The sequence below is a fragment of the Pleurodeles waltl genome, chromosome 1_2 (assembly GCF_031143425.1).
Source record: "Pleurodeles waltl isolate 20211129_DDA chromosome 1_2, aPleWal1.hap1.20221129, whole genome shotgun sequence".
In the NCBI taxonomy this organism is placed as follows: domain Eukaryota; kingdom Metazoa; phylum Chordata; class Amphibia; order Caudata; family Salamandridae; genus Pleurodeles; species Pleurodeles waltl.
The window spans coordinates 1,039,033,523-1,039,057,703 of record NC_090437.1 but is presented as its reverse complement, the minus strand read 5'-3'; the positions used below and the strand labels follow the sequence as shown (position 1 = coordinate 1,039,057,703).

At 46.1% G+C, this 24,181-nt stretch overlaps 1 protein-coding gene across 1 annotated transcript in view; it reads right to left on the bottom strand.

The window, feature by feature from the left end:
* The window catches only part of ARAP2 (ArfGAP with RhoGAP domain, ankyrin repeat and PH domain 2), a 1,093,539-nt gene that overhangs the window by 534,585 nt on the left and 534,773 nt on the right, over window positions 1-24,181 (bottom strand). Inside the window, exon 17 of the mRNA XM_069202133.1 lies at window positions 16,152-16,254. Within this exon, the coding sequence (XP_069058234.1) occupies window positions 16,152-16,254 (103 nt within the window). The remainder of the gene's footprint in view (window positions 1-16,151; window positions 16,255-24,181) is intronic.

The window sequence follows — 24,181 nt, the reverse complement described above, 5'->3', positions numbered from 1 at the left end:
CTGTACTCATGTGGCTACATTTGTGAAGGGCTTTAATGTTAGCCTAGCAGTAGTATCTTCAAAACAAAGTTGCCCTTCCTGAAGTTCTCAAACCATCACACATTGTCATATGTGAAAGCAAGTGATGCAAAGCTTCAAAATGTATAAACAAGAGACATCAGATTAGGACGAGTTTTTATCACAGTTTAGTGTAACTTGAGAACAGAACTGAGAAGAAAACATCTCTGTAACCTTGGCAAACAATGTTTTAATTATCACTAGATCACTAGTATGCCGCTGAAGAGTGCCACTCTAAGTACCAAAGATGTTTTCAATATACTTTTATCTCTGGGTAAAAAGAAAATACGAAGTGCTGCCAGAAATTGAGAATAACCTATCCATCCATAGTGATTTGGTCTGGAACATGCATTGCAAGTACATGGCAGTACATTTTTAAAAGGTTTGGGAGAGCAAAAAAGCCCCATGACCTGGTGAACATACAAGTCTAAATTCACAAAGCTATCCTGTATGCAAGTTAGCCTGGTGTATAGAAAAAGTTTCAACTTTGCTTTCAAAACTGGCATACAATGTATAGCCTGAGATTTACATGCAGAGCTATAGATTGCAAAAGCTCAGATGATATCTCTGCCTTGGACCCAAAGTAGCACCTGTCTGCCTTTCGGCTATGCTCACACTATATAGATACCATACATATACATAGATACATCCGTACACTTAGTGTATTCTCTTAAGCTGTTTACAGTTCTGTTTTCAGAAGTGGCCCATAGATAAGTACTTCTTGGCATACTCAGGGCATACTCAGGTGAGTTTTAGGAGTGGTAAGTGAAAATGAAGTGCAAAAAACGTTAAACACCACAAAATTGTAACTCTGAGCATTCATAAACATTTTCTTTTGTTATTTTTGGTTTATTCTTTTTTGTTGAATAATCAAAACAATAAATCATAACTTCGACTAATACATTATACAGTCAACATAGTCGAATGTGAATAATATGTCAAAAGAAAAAAATAAATCAAAATGAATGTCATCAAAAAGACAACATATAGAATGATATAATAGAAAAGAAGAAAGAAAGCTTGAAGGAGAAAACACAAAGAAAGAAAACATACTGTGGAATGAAGAAAGTAAGAATGATATCAAATACATGGGAGTTGCCTTTTCCTTTAACTATGATTAAAGCGTAGATTCCCTTTGGGAGCGGTTAGACATGTGGAGTTTAAGTGTCTCTGAGCTCACAATTTAAAAAAACATCTTTTAGTAAAGTTGGTTTTAGGATGGTGTGCTTGAAAATGCCACTTTTAGAAACTGGGCATTTTCTTGCTTAAATCATTCTGTGACTCTGCCTGTTCGTGAATTCCCTGTCTGGGTCAGTTTGACAGTTGGGCTGTTTGCACCTTTCTCTAGACAGTGACACAAAGGGAGCTGGGGTGTAGCCTGCATATCCTGATGAGCCATCTGTGCTAGGAGGGAGGGAAGGAGTGGTCACTTACACCTGAAAGGGCTGTGCCTGCCCTCACACAATGCAGTCTCCAAAACCCTGGTGTGTTTCTGGGGCCTGGCCTGGGCAGGGCAGGATTTCACAAACAAGAGAGACTTTCCTTTGAAGTAAGCCTACTTCAAAGGCCAAAATGGGTATAAGAAGAGCACCCAAAACCAAAGACTTTAGATCACTTCTGGAAATCAAGAGGAACCTCTGCCTGGAGAACAGCTGAAGAGAAGTGCTGCCCTACCTGTGACTGTGCTTTGTTGGGCAATCCTGCAGTTGGTGCTTATGCCTGTGAAAGGGGACAAAGACTGGACTTTGTTGTGCATTCCCACCTGTGAAGAAATCTCCAAGGGTTTGTCCTGAGATTGCCTCCTGTTGTTGATGTCTCAGGGACATCAAAGACTTCCCCTGCCAGCACCAGGACTCTCTGCTGAGACTCCTGCCCTGCCAAGTTGTGCCCTATCCAGTACCTGGGGCCTTGACAGGTGAAGCTGGCAGACCAAGACTGAAAATCCACGCACAGACTGCAGTGCAGGGAAATTTCCGACTCAACCTCCGAGACGCGGCTGAAAAAACGACGCGCCGCCGGCTTCGTGGCTGAAATCGACGCTCTGCCTTCAGGGCAGCTGGAAGATCAACACACGTGGCTGTAGAAATGACATGCAACACAGCTATCAGAGGCTGGTAACATCGCAACCCACAGAGCGCGGTTTAGCTGATACCATGCAGCAGGATTTTTGACGCAATCCTTGCTGGGTGCGGAAAAACGACGCACGCCGACCCGACCGGAGGAGGAGAAATTACGCATGGTCTTGTTTGCGGGTGAGAAATCGAGGCATTGCTAGCCTTTTTTGATGCACACTCGACCGTATATGTTATTTTTACGCTACCCAGGTACTTTTCAACGCTAACAGTGTTTTTACTGTTTTCTCAAGGATTTAAGACTCTTTTGCTTTTAAAATCAATAACTTGACTTGTGTATGTTGGATTTTTGTAGTTTTGGTCTTCTTTTGTTTAGATAAATATTTCCTATTTTTCTAAACCTGCGTTGTGTAATTTTGTAGTATTTTCACTGAGTTACTGTGTGTGTTGGTACAAATACTTACACCTAGACTCTGAAGTTAAGCCTGCCTGCTTGTGCCAAGCTACCAAGGGGGTGAGCGGGGGTTAACTGAGGGTGATTCTCCTTTACTCTGACTAGAGTGAGGGTCCTTGCTTGGACAGGGGGTAACCTGACTGCCAACCAAAGACCCCATTTCTAACACCCTCATGTTCACTTAAAGGTTTTGTGAACAGAATGGGAATTCCTAGACTTCACTAATGCATAAGCATATGCTCATGATTCAAGAACTTTATGTTTTTTTATGTAATGAGGCAAACTTTATTAGTAAAGTTGGTTTTAGGATGGTGTGCTTGAAAATGGCACTTTTAGAAAGTGGGCATTTTCTTGCTTAAATCATTCTGTGACTCTGCCTGTTTGTGGATTCCCTGTCTGGGTCAGTTTGACAGTTGGGCTGTTTGCACCTCACACTAGACAGTGACACAAAAGGAGCTGGAGTGTAGTCTGCATTTCCTGATGAGCCATCCGTGCTAGGAGTGAGGGGTGAAGTGGTCACTTACACCTGAAAGGGCTGTGCCTGTCCTAACACAATGCAGTCTCCGACCCCATGGTGAGTGTCTGGGGCCTGGCCTGGGCAAGGCAGGATTTCACATTTAGAAGAGACTTTACTTTGAAGTAGGCCTATTTCAAAGGAGAAATTGGGTATAAGAAGGGCACCCAAAACCACAGATTTTAGAACACTTCTGGAAACAAGAGGAACCTCTGCCTGGAGAAGAGCTGAAGAGCTGAGGAGAAGTGCTGCCCTGCCTGTGACTGTGCTTTGTGGAGCTATCCTGCAGTTGCTGCTTCTGCCAGAGTAAGAGGGCAAAGACTGGCCTTTGTGTGCCATCTTGGGAAGACATCTCCAAGGGCTTGATTTAGAGCTTGCCTCCTGTTGTTTGAAGTCTCAGGGACAGCAAAGACTTCTCTCTACCAGCACCTGGAGTCTCTGGAGAGACTCCTGCTTTGACAAGTGGTGCCCTACCCAGTCCCTGGGCCCTTGAAAGGAAAGCTGGTGGAAATACAAGGAAATCGACTTCGGACGACTTCGGACCAACTCCGCTGCTGAATCCGGTGATGCCGTCTGCACCCGACGCCGCGACCTTTCCTGGAATGCAAGGATCTTCGCAGGCCAGATGCCAGAAGTCACTGCACCACGTCGTAACCGACACCACTCGAAGTGCGCAGATTCAACGTTTCGCACAGAAGCCGCGATCCCCGACTTCGCGCATCAACGTGTTTTCACTCTTCACCAAAGCTACTGTACATGGGGGTCTATGCGACTCCATGTCGAGCACTGCTGATGTCGGCTGGTTGGGAACGACTCCGTCACAACGCCGTGTTAACACCTCATCGAAGCATTTTGTGTTTCTAAGCGCTATTTTTGAGTTTAATCTTTAAAAATTCATAACTTGACTTGTGTATGTCGGATTCTTGTCGTTTCGGTCTTGTTTTGTTTAGATAAATATTTCCTATTTTTTAAAACTGGTGTTGTGTCATTTTGTAGAGTTTTCATTAAGTTACTGTGTGTGTTGGTACAAATACTTTACACCTAGCACTCTGAAGTTAAGCCTACTGCTCTGCCAACCTACCAAGGGGGTAAACAGGGGTTAGCCAAGGGTGATTCTCTTTTACCCTGATTAGAGTGAGGGTCCTTGCTTGAACAGGGGGTAACCTGACTGTCAACCAAAGACCCCATTTCTAACAGTGTGGATGAAATCCATTACAATTAATAATCTGACTATTCTTTCTAGGTCCAGTAAACGTTTCAGTAATTTTAAAAATGAGCTCAACTCCTGGCTGCTCTGACAACTAAGGGAAACGTGTAAAACATCTACAAGTACCAAAACAGCTTAAAAAAAATAACTTGAAAAAACCCACAAAATAACATTCTCACTCTTATTTATGAATATAGAGAATAATTTTTTTTAACAAAATTATACCAAAGAGACTAAACTCCCATAAGAGGAACCTGAGATATTATTTTATTTACATTTTTAAAAGAAAATACCACTAAAAAGAATTAAGGGCCATATCCCCAATATTGACGGCGGGGTTTCCTCCATCACAAATGTGACGGATATCCTGTCTGCTGTATTATGATCCCATTATATTCTATGGAGATCGTAATACGGCGGACGGGATACCTGTCGCATTTTTGAAGGAGGAAACCCCACAGTCAAGGTCGCAATAAGGCCTAAGTGTCCAATGAGCGATTTGCAGCCAACTTCGATGGGGAGCTGGTTTGACGCATCTCCCAGGTTTATCTTAGTTGGAGGATTTATCTTGGGACATAGGCCCTCATTATAACCCTATCGGTCGGTGTTAAAGTGGCGGTAATACTACTAACAGGCTGGCGGTTAAAAAATGGAATCACGACCATGGCGGAAACCGCCAACACAGATAGCCACTTTAACACTCCGACCGCCACGGCAGTAGCAACAAACACTGCGGCAGTCCCCTCCAACAGACAGTCAGAAGACAATGTACCACCCACACTATTACAAGGCACCAATCCGCCAGCTCTTCTGGGGCGGTACCATCGCCAACAAAAGCACAGCGGAAACAGTACACAGAAGGGGAACTACTCACCTCTCGACACTCAACGAAAAACCAGGACGCCATGGAGCCCGAGTTACAGGTGCTGCCCATGTTGCTGTATCTATTAATACACCACGAAGTGGAAAGAAGGCGGTGACGATGACGGTAAGTACTGCACCTAGCACACAGGGGAGGGGAGGAGGGAAAAAGAGAGTGACACACACGCAAAACGCAATACCCCCAGCCCCCACAACAACACACACACACAAACACATATCCAATAACATCACAGATACACCCGTCACCCCCTGGAAGAACGCAAGGACAAAACAAAATGAGTTTAACTAGTGTAATATTCAAACAATCAGATAGCCCAGGAGAACAGCAAATAATCAGTATACACAAATATTTATAGCAAGTAGACAAGTCCGTACACTGTCCCATAAAATGTCCATGGACCAGTGGTCCCAAAAAGCATGGGCGAAGCCCACACATGACACCTGCCTCAAAACGGAGAGAACACTTAAGGGGCAACAGGTCAAAAAAAAAAAACAGGCACCTCGGGGAAGGGGAGTGGGGGGCACCTCAGCCGGATGATGGTACAACACCACTGCTCCTCGAGGGGGCTCCATGCCCACTGCTTGGTCCTGGGGAGTGCAAAGCCACAGTCTCTCAAGTGGCGGGTTTGTCCACTGCTTGCTCCTGGGGAGTGCAAAGCCACAGTCTCTCAAGTGGGTGCACTGCCCACTGCTTGGTCCTGGGGAGTGCAAGGCCACAGTCTCTCTAGTGGATGCCTTCTCCGCTGGTTTTGGAGGGGGCTTTGTGCCCAGGGTGCTTCATCCTGCCAAGGGCTGGGTTAGTGGATGCTTTTCTCCACTGGTTCAGGAGGGGGCTTTGTGTCCAGAGTGCTTCATCCTGCCAAGGACTGGGTTAGTGGATGCTTTTCTCCACTGGTTCTGGAGGGGGGTTTGCGACTTAGGCTGCCAATTGCTGGTTCGTGTCAGTGCTGGAGGTCGTGTCTCAAGTGGCGTGTCCAGGGTCTAGGACGTCACCTGCAGACTCTGACGTCTGCACACTGGGGTTTTGGCTGACGTCCGACAGAGTGGCATCGGTTGTGCATGTGGCGGTGCTGATGGTGGTGCAGGCGGCGGTGGCTACAACCGATATGCTGCCAGTGCTGGCCGAGGTGCCAGTGACTGTTGCGGTGGATGGAGACACCATACGTTCTCCGGCAGCCTCAGATGGCTGATCCTGGGGGAGGATGCTGCAGACTGACGTTGTGGCAGCGGCGGTGCAGGTGGCAGTCGGAGTGGCGCTGGTGACTGTGGTGCATGTGGCTGCCATCCCTGATGATTTGGTGGTCACCAGCCCCTCACCAGGCGACGTCGTGCCCAGAGGTGATGTACCCTTTGGCTTGTGGCCCTTCCCCATCTTGACAGCCACTGCAGGGACCTTGGCACTGTCCACTCTTTGTTTGGGAGAGGCCTTGCTGGGTGGGTGGTGTGACTGTTCCCTGCTGGAACCCGGCCCCTTTTTGACCTTTGCAGGTGGTGTTATACTGGGGTCCTTCTTTTCTGTCAGTGGCACACTGGCAGCTCTGAGGGTGCCCCCTTAGACCGTACTGGAGTAGCAGGGACCACAGCGGATGCAGATTTGGTGGCGGAGGTGCTGGGCTGGGATCTAGAAATCCTGGCCATAGGGGAAGGACTGGGGGGAGGTGTAGGGAAGAGGCCAAAGTTAGCAAGGAAAAGTTTTTTGACACACTGGGACGGGAAGATGGAGGGGGTTTATGAGTGGAGGAAGAGGTAGTGGTTGTAGGAGGTGTACGTCTGCTGAGTTTGGGTAAAGGTGCATGGGTTGGAGGCTGTTGTGAGGTGGATCGCTGTTGAGTTGGTGTGTGCCTGCTTTTGTGTACTTTGGGAGGAGGGCTTACCGACAAACTGGGAGAGGACACAGTGGACGTGTGAATTGTAGTGGGGGTGGTGATTGCACGTGAGCGGTGTGTAGTGATGGGTGTGCTGGTGATGGAGGTAGTGGCTGAGGATGTAGTGCATGCAGGTGTGAGTGGAGACGAGACTAGACAGGAGGTGGAGGACGTGGAGGAGGGGGCACAGTGGAGGCAGTGGATGTTGGTGTGTCTGCATGGGTATGGTGCTTGTGAGAATGCCTGTGGGATGTGTGGTGCTTATGTTTACCTGAGCCACTTTTGTGTGTTGATGTGTGTGTATGCTGGTCTGAAGGTGTGCTTGGGATAGGCTGAGGTAGAGGGGATTGGGTCTGGGTATTGGAAGTTGGAGGGGGGAGGCTTGACAAAGGGACAATGGTTGCCATCAGTGCTGAGGCCAGAGCCTGAAATGCTCTCTGTTGGTCCGCCACGCCAGAATGAATGCCCTCCAGGCATACATGTGTTTGCTGCAAATGTCTCTTGACACCCTGGATGGCATTCAGAATGGTTGACTGCCCAACAGTGAGGGATCTCAGGAGGTCAATATCCTCCTCACTGAGGGCAGCAGGGCTGACTGGGGCAAGGCCTGCGGTGCCTGGGGCGAAGGAGATGCCCACCCTCCAGGGTAAGCGGGCACGGGAAACATGCTGAGGGGCTGCTGGGAGGTCGGTACTGATGGGGGGGCACAGAGGTGTTGTACCTGTTGTTGTGGTGGGCACAGAGGTGCCCGCCACCGCAAGGGAGCTTCCAACAGGAGTCGCTGCTGTCGCTGGTGTCCCCTCCTGTCCCCGTCGTGAAGCTCCCCTCTCCCTCTGTCCCACTGGTGCCTTCGGACTCCGTAGAGTCACCTTCATGGGATATGTGGGATGCAGCTCCCTCCATCGTCGGTGCCTCTGCTCTTCTGCCAGATGATGCTAATGCACACAAGGACAGGGTGGCTAAACAAGAAGGGGGGAAAGACAGAAAACACACATTGTCAATGCCAGCAACACCACTACCATTGGCAGACACAACACACAGGGAGCAGCCCCATGAAGTAGGCCATGCACTAGTAGGAAAATCACCTGCCCATGGGGTACTATGCCCACTAACACTATTGGGGCTGGAGTGCCTCAGAGCATGCCTAACAAGGGACCTACCCTACCAAGTTTACCCTGGCCTAGGGGAACCCACAGCCCACATATCCCTCACTCAGACACTTCGTAAAGGGAGCAGAGTCAGCTGAATGACACTGTACTCACCCCCTTGTGGCTCTGTGATGCCCTCAAGCGCCCATCCAACTCCAGATATGCCACCGCCAGGATCCGTAACATCAGGGGGCTCATGGTGCGACGGGCACCCCTTCCACGTTGGGAGGCCAGCCCCAGCTGGGCCTCCGCCGTCTTCTTGCTCCAGCGGCATTGGTCCCCCCATCTCTTGCGGCAGTGGGTGATCAGTCTATCATAGTCCTCCAGGGTCCGCACTTCCTTGGCGATGGCACGCCAAATACCTTTCTTCTGGTGGGCGCTGACCTAGAGGAAAGGTACAGGATGAAAGGAAATTACCGTCCTGTCCAGGCCGTCATACTCATTGCCCACCAGTTCCCACTGATGTCCTGACGCCCATACACTCACCATTCTCACATGCAGGCCTCAGCCCCCCCCCACATGTATCTTCCATCCACACCACTTCATACACGCATTGCCCACGCATCATGCTCACAGGGTACTCACCTGTTTGTCTGGAGGACCGTAGAGTAGCGTGTACTGGGGGAGGACCCCATCCACCAGTTTTCCAACTCCTCCGCAGTGAAGGCAGGGGCCCTTTCCCCAGACACTGTAGCCATTGTCACTTCCAGACTTAGGTCACAGCAGCACTTGCAGTGTAGGTCCTCTCCTGTTGAAGGTCAGGTATCAAGTGAGTGAACAGATAGAAAACAGCGGTCACGTCGGCGGCGGTGCGTACCATCACCACCGGCGTACATCGTCATTGGCTCCTGGAACCCATAGGGCCCAATGATAACCAATGCTAAATTGCACGGCGGTCTTCAACCGCCTACTGCGACGCTGCACAACGCCAGCGCAGTTACCTCATTTCCCCTTGTCCCTCCTTACAGGTCAGGCAGCCACCATTTCAGGATGGCACATGGCATGGCACCTAACTGCGTCACAGCACAATTTGGCAGAAATACAGACAAACAACGCCACACATGGATTTACTCACATTTACTTAAAACACACTTGTGCAAACTATGTGGTACATGACCCCTCGGCTCACCATTCTCCTCCATAGGGCACATCCGCTGGGGCAGATGATGAGATGACGTCATCCTCCAGTGTACAGACCCCTGGTGGATCTGTCGACAATGGAAGACAGACACATTATTATCACCTACAGACTTGATCGTTCTACAATCCAAGACCTGTGTGCCCAACTGGAGCCAGACCTAATGTCAGCTATCCGCCATCCCACAGGAATCCCCCCTCTAGTGCAGGTCCTGTCAGTGCTCCATTTCCTGGCAAGTGGCTCCTTTCAAACTACAGTGGCCATGGCATCAGGGATGTCTCAGCCAATGTTTTCTAACGTGTTGACCAGAGTGTTGTCTACCCTGCTGAAACACATTCGCAGCTACATCGTTTTCCCCCAGGTGGAGGATTTGCCCACAGTGAAAGCTGACATTTATGCCCTAGGACATATCCCCAACATCATTGGTGCTATTGATGGTACACATGTGGCATTTGTCCCCCCCCCAACAGAAATGAACAAGTGTACAGAAATGGAAAAGGCTGCCATTCTATGAATGTGCAGATGGTGTGTTTGGCGGGCCAGTACATCTCTCATGTGAATGAAAAGTATCCTGGCTCTGTGCATAACCCTTACATTTTGAGGAATAGCAGTATCCCTTATGTGATGGGCCAACTCCAGAGGCACCGGGTGTGGCTAATAGGTGAGCTCACGGTCCCCACACAGTATGAATAGGAGTCTGGGTATGGGGTTGTCCCTAAGGGTGAGTGTGAGTCTAACAGATATCCCTCGACATTTGCAGGTGACTCTGGTTACCCCAGCCTCTCATGGCTACTGACCCCAGTGAGGAATGCCAGGACAAGGGCAGAGGAATGCTACAATGAGGCACATGGGTGAACTAGGCGTATTATTGAGAGGACGTTCGGCCTCCTGAAGGCCAGATCTCCATCTCCATCTAACAGGTGGCTCCCTATACTACTCATCGAAGAAGGTGTGCCAGATAATCGTGGCATGCTGAATGTTGCACAACCTGGCATTGGGACGCCAGGTGCTTTTTCTGCAGGAGGATGGGCATGATGATGGTCTTGTGGCAGCTGTGGAGCCTGTGGACAGTGAGGAAGAGGAGGCAGAGGAAGAAGATATTGACATCTGAACCAACATCATCATGCAGTACTTCCAGTGACACACAGGTAAGAGACTGGCACTGCTCCTCTCATATCTGACTACTGTAGGGCATTGTATAAGTCAGCCTCTTAACCTCTGTCTATGGACACTGACAGTTCACTTTGGCTTTCGATTTCACAGATCTGGGTCCCTCATTCTGCCTTCTGCTATATTTACTGCTGCCCAACAACTGTCATACAGTGGTATGAGCAAACGAACATTTACATTGATATTTGTGGATGAAATTGTAATTATACATTTGTGAAAGAACAGACGCACTCCAGATTGGTTTGTGATTCAAGGGTGTTTATTTATGGGCTAATGTGTATAGGGGTATGTGGAAGGGGCTGGGGTGATGGTGGAGGAAGGTCCATAGTTGAGTCCAGTCTCTTGGTATCACAGGTGCATTGTCCAAGGGGGCATAGGAAGGGGAGCAATGTCAGTTCCAGGTGGACAGGGTGACAGAGTGGGACACGAGGGTGACATTCAGGAGAGTCTTATTTCCTGGTTGGGGTCTTGGCAATGTTCTCTGTCTTCTGCCTGGATCGCAGGGACCGTTTGCCGGTCAGTTCTCCTTCTGCAGGGGGTGGGGTGCTGGTGGCCTGTTGGTCCTGTGGCGGGGCCTCCTGTCCACTAGCGCCGGCGGACATGGAAGGCTGTTCATCGGTTGGGCTGGTGTCAGGGGCCCGGTGGTATGCCACTGTCTCCGTCATGGTGTTGGCCATGTCTGCCAGCACCCCTGCAATGGTGACCAGGGTGGTGTTAATGGACTTTAAGTCCTCCCTAATCCCCAGGTACTGTTCCTCCTGCAGCCGCTGGGTCTCCTGAAACTTGGCCAGTACCTTGCCCATGGTCTCCTGGGAATGGTGGTATGCTCCCATGATGTTTGAGAGTGCCTCGTAGAGAGTGGGTTCCCTTGCCTGCCCTCCCCTTGTCATACAGCAGTCCTCCCACCTTCCCTGTTGTCCTGTGCCTCCGTCCCCTCAACCGTGTGCCCACTGCCACTGACCCCAGGTCCCTGATTCGCTTGTGTTAGTGGGTTTGCCTCGGGTCCCTGTAGTGGTGGACACACTGCTGATTGACGTGTCCTGGGGACAGTGGGATAGGCCCGCTGGGTGGGTGCTGTGGTGGTGTTTCCTGAGGGTGGAGGTTCTGTGGTGGGTTGGCACTGTGGCAGGGGAACCCACTGTCCAGAGGTCCCTGATGGGCCGGGCTGTTCATCTTGATCCAGGCGTGCAGAGCTGCTGTCACCACTGTGGGCCTCTTCTGTGGGGGGACTGTATATGTCTGGCACCTCCTGCCCAGTGACGTTGGGTAGGGGTCCTGTTGGGGTATAGATGCATTGTTAATTTATCTGTGTGTGCCATCTTGTGCAATGGGTGTGTTTCCCTCTATTACTGTGCTTGCACTATTGCCTTGGCCCTTGTGTGAGTGGTGATTGTGTGCCCTGGGTGAGTCTCTCTCTTGGACATGCTTTGGTGATGGGTGTCCGTGCATGTCTGTGATGGGTGTCCATGCATTGTTGTTGCATGCAGGGCTTGGCATTGGGATGGGTGGGTTGTGAGTGGGGTATATGTGAGGTGTTGGAGTGATGGGGTGAGGGTAGGGGTAGGAGTTTGTGATGGCATGCAGGTAGGGTGGGGGATATATTAGTAAAGATTTGCCTTACCATAGTCAAGTCCTCCTGCTACTCTTTGGAGGCCCTCAGGATGCATGATCGCCAAGACTTGCTCCTCCCATGTTGTTAGTTGTGGGGTAGGAGGTGGGGGTCCACCGCCAGTCCTCTGTACGGCGACCTGGAGTCTGGATTCCACGGAACGTACCTTCCCCTGTAGGTTGTTCCACCTCTTCCTGATGTCATTCCGTGTTCTTGGATGCTGTCCCACTGCGTTGACCCTGTCGACAATTCTCTGCCCTAGCTCCATCTTCCTTGCAATGGACGTCTTCTGCACCTGTGATCCAAATAGCTGTGGCTCTACCCGGATGATTTCCTCCACCATGACCCTGAGCTCCTCCTCAGAAAACCTGGGGTGTCTTTGAGGTGCCATGATGTGGTGTGAGTGATGTGTGTGGTGATGTGATGTGTGGGGTGATGTATTGGGGTGTGTGGTATTTTGTGCATGGATGGTGTATGAGTGATGGTGTTGTGTGCCTTGGTGTGTATTGCCAATGGTTTACCGCGGTTGAACGACCGCCATGTTGATTCGTGGGTCGTGTTAGTGTGGGCGTATTCCTGTTGGCGTGACGGTGTGGGCTTTGCTATCGCCAGTTTATCACTGACCTTTGGTGTGGCGGACTTGTGTGGGTGTCTGTATTGTGGAGGATTTCTCAGTGTGGGTCATAATACCCGTAGCGGATTTCCACCGCGGACACCGTATGTTGGCGGCAGTCGGCAAGGCGGTCAGCGGAATTTACCGCCAGGGTTGTAATGAGGGCCTTAATATTTTTTTGGGAACGCAGTAGGCTGTCTCAGAGGAGAGTCCATGACATCAGGCACTGGACGAGGTCCAGGTGAAGCTATTGGTTTAGTCAGGAAAAGCTCAGAGCAGGAAAAAATTGAAATTCGTGCCCAGGGAAATCCTTTCGACAGCCAGATGCTTTTGGTATCTTTGCCCTGTCAAGTTTTCTACATTTGGACTTTGTCATTTTTTTGAAGAGCAGATTCCTCCAAGGGGAACCGCTGCACGCTGTTGAATAAAAGGGCTCCACAGGCTGGAAACAAGTGGGAGCAGTTCCAGCTTGTCATTAGCCTGTGGGTAGGTTGGGGGGGGTGACTCCTGACCCCTCACTAAGCAGTAGGAAAAACAAAAAGGTCACTGGTGTAATCATACCAACTTCTACAGTAGTTCTTGTGTGCCCTACTGCAAACATTCCCACCATGCTCCTCACTGCCTAAATCCAACATGGTGGAAACCCTTCTCTCCTTGTGCAACAATGTGGCCAGGGAAATGAGCAACCTCTCCTCTGTGGTAAGCTCTATCTCCACTGTGATTGGAGCCTGCCTGACTTGGGGAACAAAGGAAGGGCCTGTTCAGGTAACAACTAACACTTGCCTATGACAGAGGAACCCTCTTTGAAGTTACTCAAGGTCCTAGGTAGTCCCCAAATGGCCATCCTGCTAGAGAAACAAATACACATCCAAGTTCTTGTCTCCTGCTATGGGAGAGTTTTTCACATTCTCATTCACAGCTAAACATTCAGAGGGCTGAGGGTGGAGGCTAATGCAATATAGCCTCCAGAAGCTTTAGGCATAAAAAAGACAAGTTTGTAAAACTACTGTTTCCTTATTATTTAAGACAAATCCAGTTTCACAAGTGAATTGGGCTTTTGTTAATTATTACAAAGAGTACAATAATGGAATTTATATAGGTTTCCTATCCTGAGATTGCATTATTAAAGGTAATATTGTATTCCCAGTGTTTTCCTAGGTAACAGCAAGCCTTACTGCAGAGAAAATAGATTTATTGCCTTTTTTTCTTTTTTTTTTTAACGTAAGGAGATGTGTAGATCAATTTTTCTACATGACATGCCTTTAAATACCATGCACCCTGCCTTGTGGGTAGCAAGGCGGACTTAGGAGTTGCATCATAATTCAAAGGAAGGTTTGGACCTGTCAAAGGGATTTATTTTGACAGGTCGAATTGCAGTTTTTAAACTGCCATAGCCAGGCTATAATGGTATGCCTGAAGCCATGTTTACAAGATCACTAAAGTGGGTGGCCCAATACATGTGGTAGCCACCTAGTGACATTTACCTTATTAGCCAAGCTTGCCCTATACTAGGGATTTATAGGGTCAAAGCACATGCACTGGGGCCTGGTTATCAGAGCACCAGTGCACTGAGTCAAAAAACAGTTGCATCAGTCCCACAAAATATGTGGCTGACCACGCAAAAAAAGGCATTTTCCCACAATCCATGATATTTTTGTACTCAATATGTCACATAAAACCAGGGTTGTACCATCCACACCTCATTAACTAAGTGGAATTCTGCAAGAGTGTGAATGGTATTCTTGACAAACACTGAGTCAACAAAGACTTGAAGGGAAACATCCATTGATATCCTGGAGGCTTCTTTGGTTATTGCTCTGGTAGACCCGAATGTATCCTTAGAGAAAAGGCTAGCTCTAATTAACACCGTCCCCACTTTCTTTACTTTGATAATTTTTTTACGATTCTGGCAACAGTGAACATACTTAGCCTCATTTATATTTCATGTTTATTAAGATGCGTTTGGCATGTGATTGTTGAGAATTTCATCGTTCGTCGTTTCCATTTTTGTTCATCGCACTGTGTTTACAAACAAATAGAACACAAAACAAAATGTACCCTACAAAACCCAACAAAGCATATTAAATGAGAATGTATATCAAATCAATACAGCTAATTTCTGTGCAGGAAACAAAACAAATGTTGACCCTGGTCGAAAAATACAGTTAGTTTGCCACAAAATAGCAAAGCATGATATACATTTAGGCACACGTGGAAAATATGTTGGAGAAAAGCAGTACGATACTGAGAAAGCCACTGTGTGCATGGGATAGCATACTAAAACTTGATCCCTAGTCGTCTTCTGTGACTGGGCTGATTTATGAAAGACTTTCGGACAGATTTATTTGGTAGGGCTGAGCTCCGGCCCCTGTGCCAGTGTATTTGATTTGTAGAGTGTCAGGGGTTTTGAAGGAAGGCGCCATAAATCCCCCCTCAGGAGTACAGCGCCTGGAGCCACCGCGACAATGTTCATAATAATGAGGATGATAACATGTTGCCGATGGTATCTCCACATTGACGGAAACCTTAGAAGGCCACTAAACCTCTGCTGGTAGGAGGAAGCTGCCTTACTGCCCGGCTCTTGCTTTGCAGCCTGACATTTACCAGCAGGCGAGCGCAGCATCAACGTTTATTTGTTATCGTATATATCGTTTGTTTATTTGCCAACGGCCCAGCAGCAATGGCGACATGGTTTGTTTGTATGCATTTCCTAATTACATTCTACCGGTGAAAAGCCTGCTGCAAACCGCGTAAGTGCAACATGTACATATAATATTCAATCCCTCAAGGGGGATGGGGTACCATTATTCTCAGTGTCCTAAACATGCAGCAGCTAATCCAACTCGAACAGGCACTTACACGCTTAAAAAGATGTTGCATCATTCATTCACCTTATCCAGATCAAAGTCTCCAGACAGCCAGTGCGGAATAAATTCGATATTGTATTTCATACGTTCGGCCTATGTAAATTCAATAAAGTAATGCTGCTCCAGGAGCAATTCATTGTTTTACCACCCTGTTGAAAATTTGCAAAACTACCGAGCCCCAATTGTTTTTCCAAAGGAGAGTCAGAAAAATAACACAATTATAAAGCAAGTCTGGGTAAAACAGGCATGACCACAAATGCAGAGTAAAGTACGTGCCAAACGCAAAAAAACAAAAACACAATAATAAAATAAATAGCAACACATACTTTCATTTGTCTGCACTGAAATAAATACCCGAAAACATTTACGTTTCCAAGGTGAAGATTATCATATTAGGAACATCCAGAAATGTTCCCACTGAACAAGAGATCTCGGTATTTATTTTAACTGCTCTCAGTAAAACTGCTTTCTCCGAGGACTCCGGGCTAACAAAACCAATTTATATTTTATGCAAAGGCTTCGAGCTTAGCCAGAACAGATAATTATCAGCATTACCTTAGCTACTGCCTGGGTCCATTCTCTCTGCGACTCTGCAGTTTCAGCTCCGAACAGAAAAGCACGTTCCGACGATAAGTAGATCTCAAAGGTAAAGACGGCCCTAAAGCAAATGGAAAAATACAAAAACAGCTGTGTTTAGGCTTCCTAATATCAAACAACATCGGGTGCAATTTATTTTGAAAGCTTTTAGTATTTCATTTGTTGTAAAAGGCTAATTCGTTTTACTTTTAATGCTAGGTATGCTAAAACTTACATCATATTTTAAAGAGAAATCCCAATACAATAGTGACTGCTCGTAACATATTAGGGTCTGTGCCTATAGCCGACCTACACTTAATTTGTAATACATTTGTACACATTATATTTTTGTATATTATTATTTCTAAACTCAAACATGTTATATTGGTTAGATTATTACTCCCAGGAACTAATACCATACTATCTCTACATAGTTTAGTTCAGCACAGCTGGCCTTCTTCGTTTTTATATTTTTTCTTTGACTGCTGTTCTTTTTTGCTCAGTATGTGCTAGACACGCTTTGCAGGGGTGCCCATATATCCACTAGGTTGAAACGTCTAATTGAAAAAAGATTACAAACATAATCCATCTCTTCCAGTTGACCTAATTTCCAGTGGCGCTCCAAATGGAGTACCAAGTAGAAACTGCAGTTAGAGAAAAGGTGGGGCATTTAGTCCCCACTCCGAACCCTCCCCCCTCCGGGATTGTGGTGGTCCCGAGAATTTCTAATGCACATTGGGCTTCAGGGAGAACAGCACGTGCTCGGCACAAACAGCCCTAGTTAAACCATCATAATACTGTTTTGTGCCTTGAGTATCTTTGGACGTAATTTTCATTATGACAGCCTCATTTGGCATAGTAGAAGGTGTTTTGCAATGTGAAAATCATGTGTAATGTCCAAGATTATTCCATTGTTCTTCCTTGCATAAACGAGGTGTCAGTGCAGAGGAAAAACTAATGTGGCAGCGCAGGAGCAATGTGTTCAATTTGCGGCACAACATAATCAACCACAATGCCAGCAGCATTTCATCAATGCGGGTACTCATAGAATAACTTAAAAAGTTATTTCATTTGAACATTTTTACCTCTGGGTAAATGTGGAGACCGTAGTGGATCTTTTCAGTTATTTTCTTTAACTTTTTTTTGGTTCATTTTGACAAAGTGCCATAGTTATTGAGTCTAATGTACATACAGTATCAACTTCCTGTTCCCACCCTGAAGAACCCCTGTCAAACTTTATCCAGTCCTTGGTCATTTTGGATTTGAATTCTGATGGGAGTGCATCATTTGTAATGTGTCTGCAATATCTGCCCCCTCCCCCAAGATCTTGTGAGACATCCACCAGACGCCAACAAGCTCCTCTTTGGATCCATCTGGCTCTCGACTCAATGACGGCCCCATCAACTAGGATTTTCTCTGACAAAATGGCTATGTCAGAAGGTAAAGTTTACACAGGAACAAATATGGTCCATGTATCGCACACCCGCTGCACTGCATTCAGTCGTAACTTTTGACTTTCCCAGCATAATGCGACGTCATTCCTGTGCTTAGCATTTTGCACTTTTTGAAACCAGAGACATCCAATATTTGAAATATGTAATATCAGATTGCCCACACCTGTTCCTTGTTGTTTGGTATCTATTTGCTCATTCAAATTTTATGTGTTTTTATAAATGGCAGTGGGATTTTCATTGTGCGGTGCTTTTTACTTATTAGCTGCTTTATTAGTAATAAATGCTTTACACATTTCTCCTAAATAAAACCTGTCTGCTATGTACTATAGCTACTAATGGTTGAGCTCATGATTAAATTACCATAAGCTATCTGGACCTAGTAAGGAATGATGCCATTATTACTATAAGGGGACTACCATTCACTTCTACTAATTATCTACTTTCTCACCGTACAGAAAGAGCACTCCTGTATCTTCTTCAAGTGCCTCTTCTGATGATCTTGACATAGATTGGACCATGATCGTGACCAAACATGATAGACAAGAGAAAAGGAAGGTACCAGAAAACTCTGAAAAACGTGATTGTTTTTGTGGCAGGTGGCACAACCTACACAGAGTCATGTGCCACTACCACCTACCACTGCTTGCCTTGAACCCATAATTTCAGAAAGTCAAAACCCTGCACCAACCACACTGACCATAACCTCGGCCTGCCCTATAGGAAGGCAAACATAACTGCCTAGGTCCACCTCAACAAGTTCTTCAGCCACTGGCTTCATAAGAATGCTCTCCTCCCCAGTTTGGGATTTCTTTACATTTAGGCCGCATTAAGAGCACATCACAACAAACCAGTGTTTTTTGGGGGGTGGAGGCAACTGGCCTATCTGAAAAATCAAAACACAATCACCTTGTAAAGATAGCTGCTGGTGAAAGAGATTAATTTTAGCTGATAGAAGGAGGTGGTATTAAGGAAGAAGAAGATATCATCATACAAAGCAGCCTTGTTGCCTATTGTGTGCAGTCATAAGCTGCAGCACCTTTGGCATGGCACAAGGAAAGGAGTAATACGGTCACCCCAAAGAGTCCAAGTAGCTTGTTGCTACCTGTAGGTCACTTGTGGAGGTCTCCACACAAATAAAAAAGCCACAGCAACACAATACCACGTTCATGTTTGGCAAAGCGTTGCTATATCATCAAACCCCCAAAATATATATTTATACAATGGGAAGTTAGTACAAATATTAATGATACCTTCTGCATTTTTCTTTGGTAAAAGGAGAGGGGTTTCTAGAATTTGTGGGGACCCAAAATGAAAGCTTTCAAGCTAGACCTTTTTTTTCCCCGTTGCTGTGCCAGCGCTGCATTACCAAGCGCTGAAAATGATAGAAGAAGCAATGGTAGAAAAGTGCTGTTCAGTCCATCAACCACATGATATACATATTGGCCAGTTGTCAAGCAACAGATTACATGTTCATCACTGTACACTGGGTCTCCTTCAAAGAGGTTAAGCAAAGGCTAGCCTCTGGTCTCTGTTTTATAATTGTTTTAGAGGCACTGGAGGGCACGCAACAATGTTTTCCATTGAGAAAACACTCACAGCTGCCAACACCTTGGAAAAATGTAATGCCACAACTCTACAACCAAGAGGTATCAGCATCAACAATATCAGTAATATCATCAAAGCCATGACTGACGGAACATGCTTCAGATTTCTGTGTTTAGTGCATTGTATAAGACTAATTGGGTTTCCCAAAAAAGCCCAATAATAATCAATAATAATATACGGGATATCTGTTGCAGGATTTGCACTAATTTCAGTCCTTCTTTCAAAGCCAGGAGCAATTAAGGATAATTTAGCATGCAAATGGAGTCCATGTAAAAGCCTTCATTCAGGAAGAGTCAACCTGTTGGTACTCCACCTTTTACAGCCTACAAAGCCTATCTGAGCATTACAGATCTATGAATTGATTATATACTACAAAATAGAAGGAATGCAACTGCCAAAGTCATGGCAATGGAGGTTGACAAATAGGAGCTAGTGGAGTGCCTGACCCAAATGCAACTGCCTTTTGAAATTTTTACATAGGAAATCAGCAAAAACAATAGAATCATGAGCTAAGCGATTCCTTTACAGTTCATGCTGCAGGAACATTTGCAAAAGTTGGAATAAACATTTACCAAAGTCAATGAAAAAGCAGCTTTTTTGGTCAACAGCTTAATCCTTCATGTGAACAGAAATCAAAGTCTGCAAACAGCGTTAGTGCCCTCTGTGCCATAATGCTGGATACATGATACAAAAAGTGCTGCCCTCTTTAATTCTTTATTCATTAGTGGCTGCCTCTATTTGCAAAAACACGATCATAAGGAAAGCAGGCGACATAGTCCATAGCAGAACTGAAGTGGTGCCTTCAAACTCTAAAGAGTGAAGTGCTGACCCCGAATCCAGAAGCATATTGCAACAGCAGCAACATCACCCACCAGTAGTAGCACAATCATCAGCTTCTAAACCTACAGCAGCAACAACTTGACTTCCATTATCTACAGTGAGCAGGTTTTCAATATGGCAGAACTTAAACTGTTGTGTAGCCATTTTAGGTATAGCTCCTTGCACGTTATTTTAGCAAACTAGGCCTGCCACCATGCACATTAACATAGATATATTTTATTCAGCTTCGTTTATTATTTTAACAATAGCCACATTTGCGGTCTTGTTTTATTTCTCTCTATCTAGCTGTTCTTTGCCTGGGCCAGTGCTGTGTTCTCTAACTAGCCATTTCATTCACTCTGTGCTTTTCTCAAGACTGCAGTAAGATAGGTTGCCGGTGAACGTGGTAAAGTTTATCTCTGGTGTTGATAGAAACATACACATCCTTACAAAGGGACATTTTCTTAGAACATCAGCTGTTTTATTATAAAAACACTTTCCTGTGCTATACATGTTAAAGGGAGATTCCAGCCAGATGATCATGACTATATGCTGATTGCTGCACGCGTCGTTACGGCTGCTTACGCAGACTTCAGGCCTCTTGCTAAGGTATGAGGGATGATGTCTTCCCAGAGGAACCTGAAGGGCAGAACTAGAGCTTAACATGCTGTGCTCTAACATAGCCTAGGTAGGAATTACTTTAATGACTTTAGTGACAATATGGTAGCATTATTTTTATGCTTCACTCTTCTTGTCACTATTTTAATCCGGTCATGCTTCATCGTCCTGCTTATTGCAGTACATGCTTCATTATCTAAGAAGCAGTTGCTTAGCTGAAAGCCTTATTGAAACATATACTGCCTCTGACTGTCCTTGTATATGTGAGGCTAATGTAACTGAGAGAAAGTAATGTGATCTGAGGGACCACAATTTACCTGAGGAGTCAATTGTGTCATGCGCTCGGCTGCCTAATCATCCCGGCTCTTGGGTAGAGATCAGGCACTGCTAGTTAGTTGGAGCAAAACCTGGATTAGCCTTACAGGTGTCACCTGTAGTGAGTTAGACTCAGTCCCCCCACACTGCAGCTGATTCTGCTGCTCGAATCCAGTGGTCTCATTAGAATAATGAGAGCCTACACGTCAAAACCAAGCATAGACATGCAGGCAATGCAGAAACAAGTGTCAACAAAAGTAACAATTGAGAAGATGGTACAACACTATTGGGATGACCTAACAGAGGTCAATCCAGAATAAGATCGACTGACTTATTGGGATAAAGGAACAGTGGCCAGAACTAAGTAGGCTGAGAATAAAGAATCAAGCATGGCCCACACCCATTGTGTCTTCAGAGAATGTGTTCAGCACACCTGAGGCAACTCTCACAGTCAAATTGACCAGTCTCTCTCCTCAAAACAGACAGATTGACAATCATTAGAATGAATAAACATTTCATACAAAAAAAAAAAAAGTAAAACAAGAAGGCTCCAGAATACACAACTACGGATAAGGGAAATTTCTCTGACATCTCAAGTGTGGTGAGTGATCTTCCTTCAGACATCCTCCCTGAATTTGAAGAAGGACTCTACTTTCTAGATTAAATAAGTACTAATAAGACAACAGAAATTTCTGTTTTTTGGACCTGGTCCTTTTTGCAGGGTCACCCCGAGAGTCTTGCCTTCTGCTGCTGAACCTGTTTTTAATGGCATTAGGACTCAGTGCTCTCTTTCCCTGCTAACCAGTGGTAAAGTGCTTGTGGTCTTGCACTAAACATGGTAATATTGACATCTATGGGATTGGTACATTCAATTTACATGTAGGACCCTAGTAAATAGTACTACATGTACCCAGGGCCTGTAAATTGCTACTAGTGGACTTGGAGGATGCATTGTGTCAACTACTAAAGTAGCTCATTAAAACATGTCTCAGACCTGTCACTGCCGCTTGTGGTGCAGTTCTAGATTGCTTCTTCGACCGAGCAATATAAACCTTTTGCCAGGCCTGAACCTTCCTTTTAAAAACGTATAAGTCAACCCTAAGGTAGGACATAACAGCTCACTGGGCAGGTATTTAAAAAGCAGGACATGTGCACTTACGTTTTACATGTCCTGGAAGTGAAAAACATCCAAAGTATTATTTTGTTCTGTAGCAAGGTTAACTCTCCCTTAGACTAACACTAGGGTATCATACCACACTTAATGAATGATACATTCAGTTAGGGAGCAAATAGAGACAAACTTTGTCAACTTATTTTAATTGTAACTTTAAATCCTCTTTGATGATAAAGTGTAATTTTAAACGGTCCCTTTTAGAATCTTTGCATTTTCCTGCCTAAACCAAACCTGCCTTTTTGCCAGTGTCCAAAGGTTACTTGGCTCTTAATGGCACTTGTTAGAAATGGGGTCTTTGGTTGTCAGTCAGGTTACCACCTGTCCATGCAAGGACCCTCACTCTGACCAGGGTAAAGGAGAATCACACTCAGTTAACCTCCGCTCACCCCCTTGGTAGCTTGGCACGAGCAGAGAGGCTTAACTTCAGAAGCAATGTGTAAAGTATTTTTAACAACACACACAGTAATACAGTGAAAACACTACAAAATGGGCACCACACCAGTTTAGAAAAATAGGAAATATTTATCTAAATCAAACAAGACCAAAACAACAAAAATCCAACAAAGACAAGTTAAAATATGAATTTTCAAAAGAATAAGAGTCTTACTCCATAGAACACAATGGAAACGTTGCTTTTGCACAAAGTACCTGGTTAGCATCAAAAATAAAGCTGCACAGGGCGAGCATGCGTTGGAAAAGTCAGTGATGCGTCGATTCCTTCCCCACAAGGGAGGCAATGCATCATTTCTTCTCCAGTCGGGTCGGTAATGCAGCGATTTTCTCCTTCACAAGAGAGCGATGCATTGATTTCCAGACGGGGCACCTCGGATCTGCGCAGAGTCAGGTTGACTTTGACTCCCAGGGACGATGTGTGGAAAATCCTATCATATTGTGTTAGTAAACAGCGCTGCATGGGGTTTGCGTCGTTATCAGCAGCCACAAGCGGGTGTTGCATTTCGTTTCTCCAGCCACGATGTACCGATCTCCGTGCCGTGATGCAGGTGGTGCGTCTATTTTAGCCGCAAAGCCAGCGGCGCGTCGTGTATCAGCCGCGTAGCAGATGGTGCGTCGTAAATTTCCCCACACCGTGTTCTGTGTGTACATTTTCAGCTCTTGTCTGCCAACTTGACCTTTCAATGGCCCAGGGACTGGATAGGACACCACTTGGCAGGGCAGGAGTCTCAGCAGAGAGTCCAGATGTTACCAGAGGAAGCCTTTGATAGCCCTGAGACTTCAGAAACAGGAGGCAAGCTCAAATCAAGACCTTGGAGACTCTTCACAAGCAGGAATACATAACAAAGTCCAGTCTTTGTCCCCTTCATAGGCAGAAGCAGCACTCCTCCTCAGCTCTTCTCCTTGGCAGAGGTTCATCCTGGTTTCAGAAGTGATCCTGAAGAAATCTAAAGTCTGGGGTTTTGGGTCCACTATTTATACCCCTCTTTCTACCTTTCAAGTAGGCAAACTTCAAAGAAAAGTCTCTGTTGTTCACAATATCCTGCCTCGCCCAGGCCAGGCTCCAGACATACACCAGGGGGTTGGAGACTGCATTGTGAGAGGGCAGGCACAGCCCATTCAGGTGTTAAGGACCACTCCTCCCTCCACTCTAGCACAGATGGCTCATCAGGATATGCAGGCTACACCACAGCTCCCTTTGTCTTACTATCTAGATGGCAACCCACAAACAGGCAGAGTCACAGAATGGTTTAAGCAAAATTATTATATGTTCTAAACGTGGCATTTTCAAAATGACAATCTAAAAACCAACTTCACTAACAGATGTATGCTTAAATTGTGAGTTTAGAGACCCCTAACCCCATATTTCTATCTGCTCTCAAAGGGAATCTGCCCTTTAATAATATTTAAAGGCAGCCCCCATGTTAACTTGTGAGAGAGATAGGCCTTGCAACAGTGAAGACTGAACTTAGCAATATTTCACTGTTAGGACATGTAACACACAGTACATGTCCCAACTTTAACATGCGCTGCACTCTGCCCATGGGGCTACCTACGGCTTACCCTAGGGG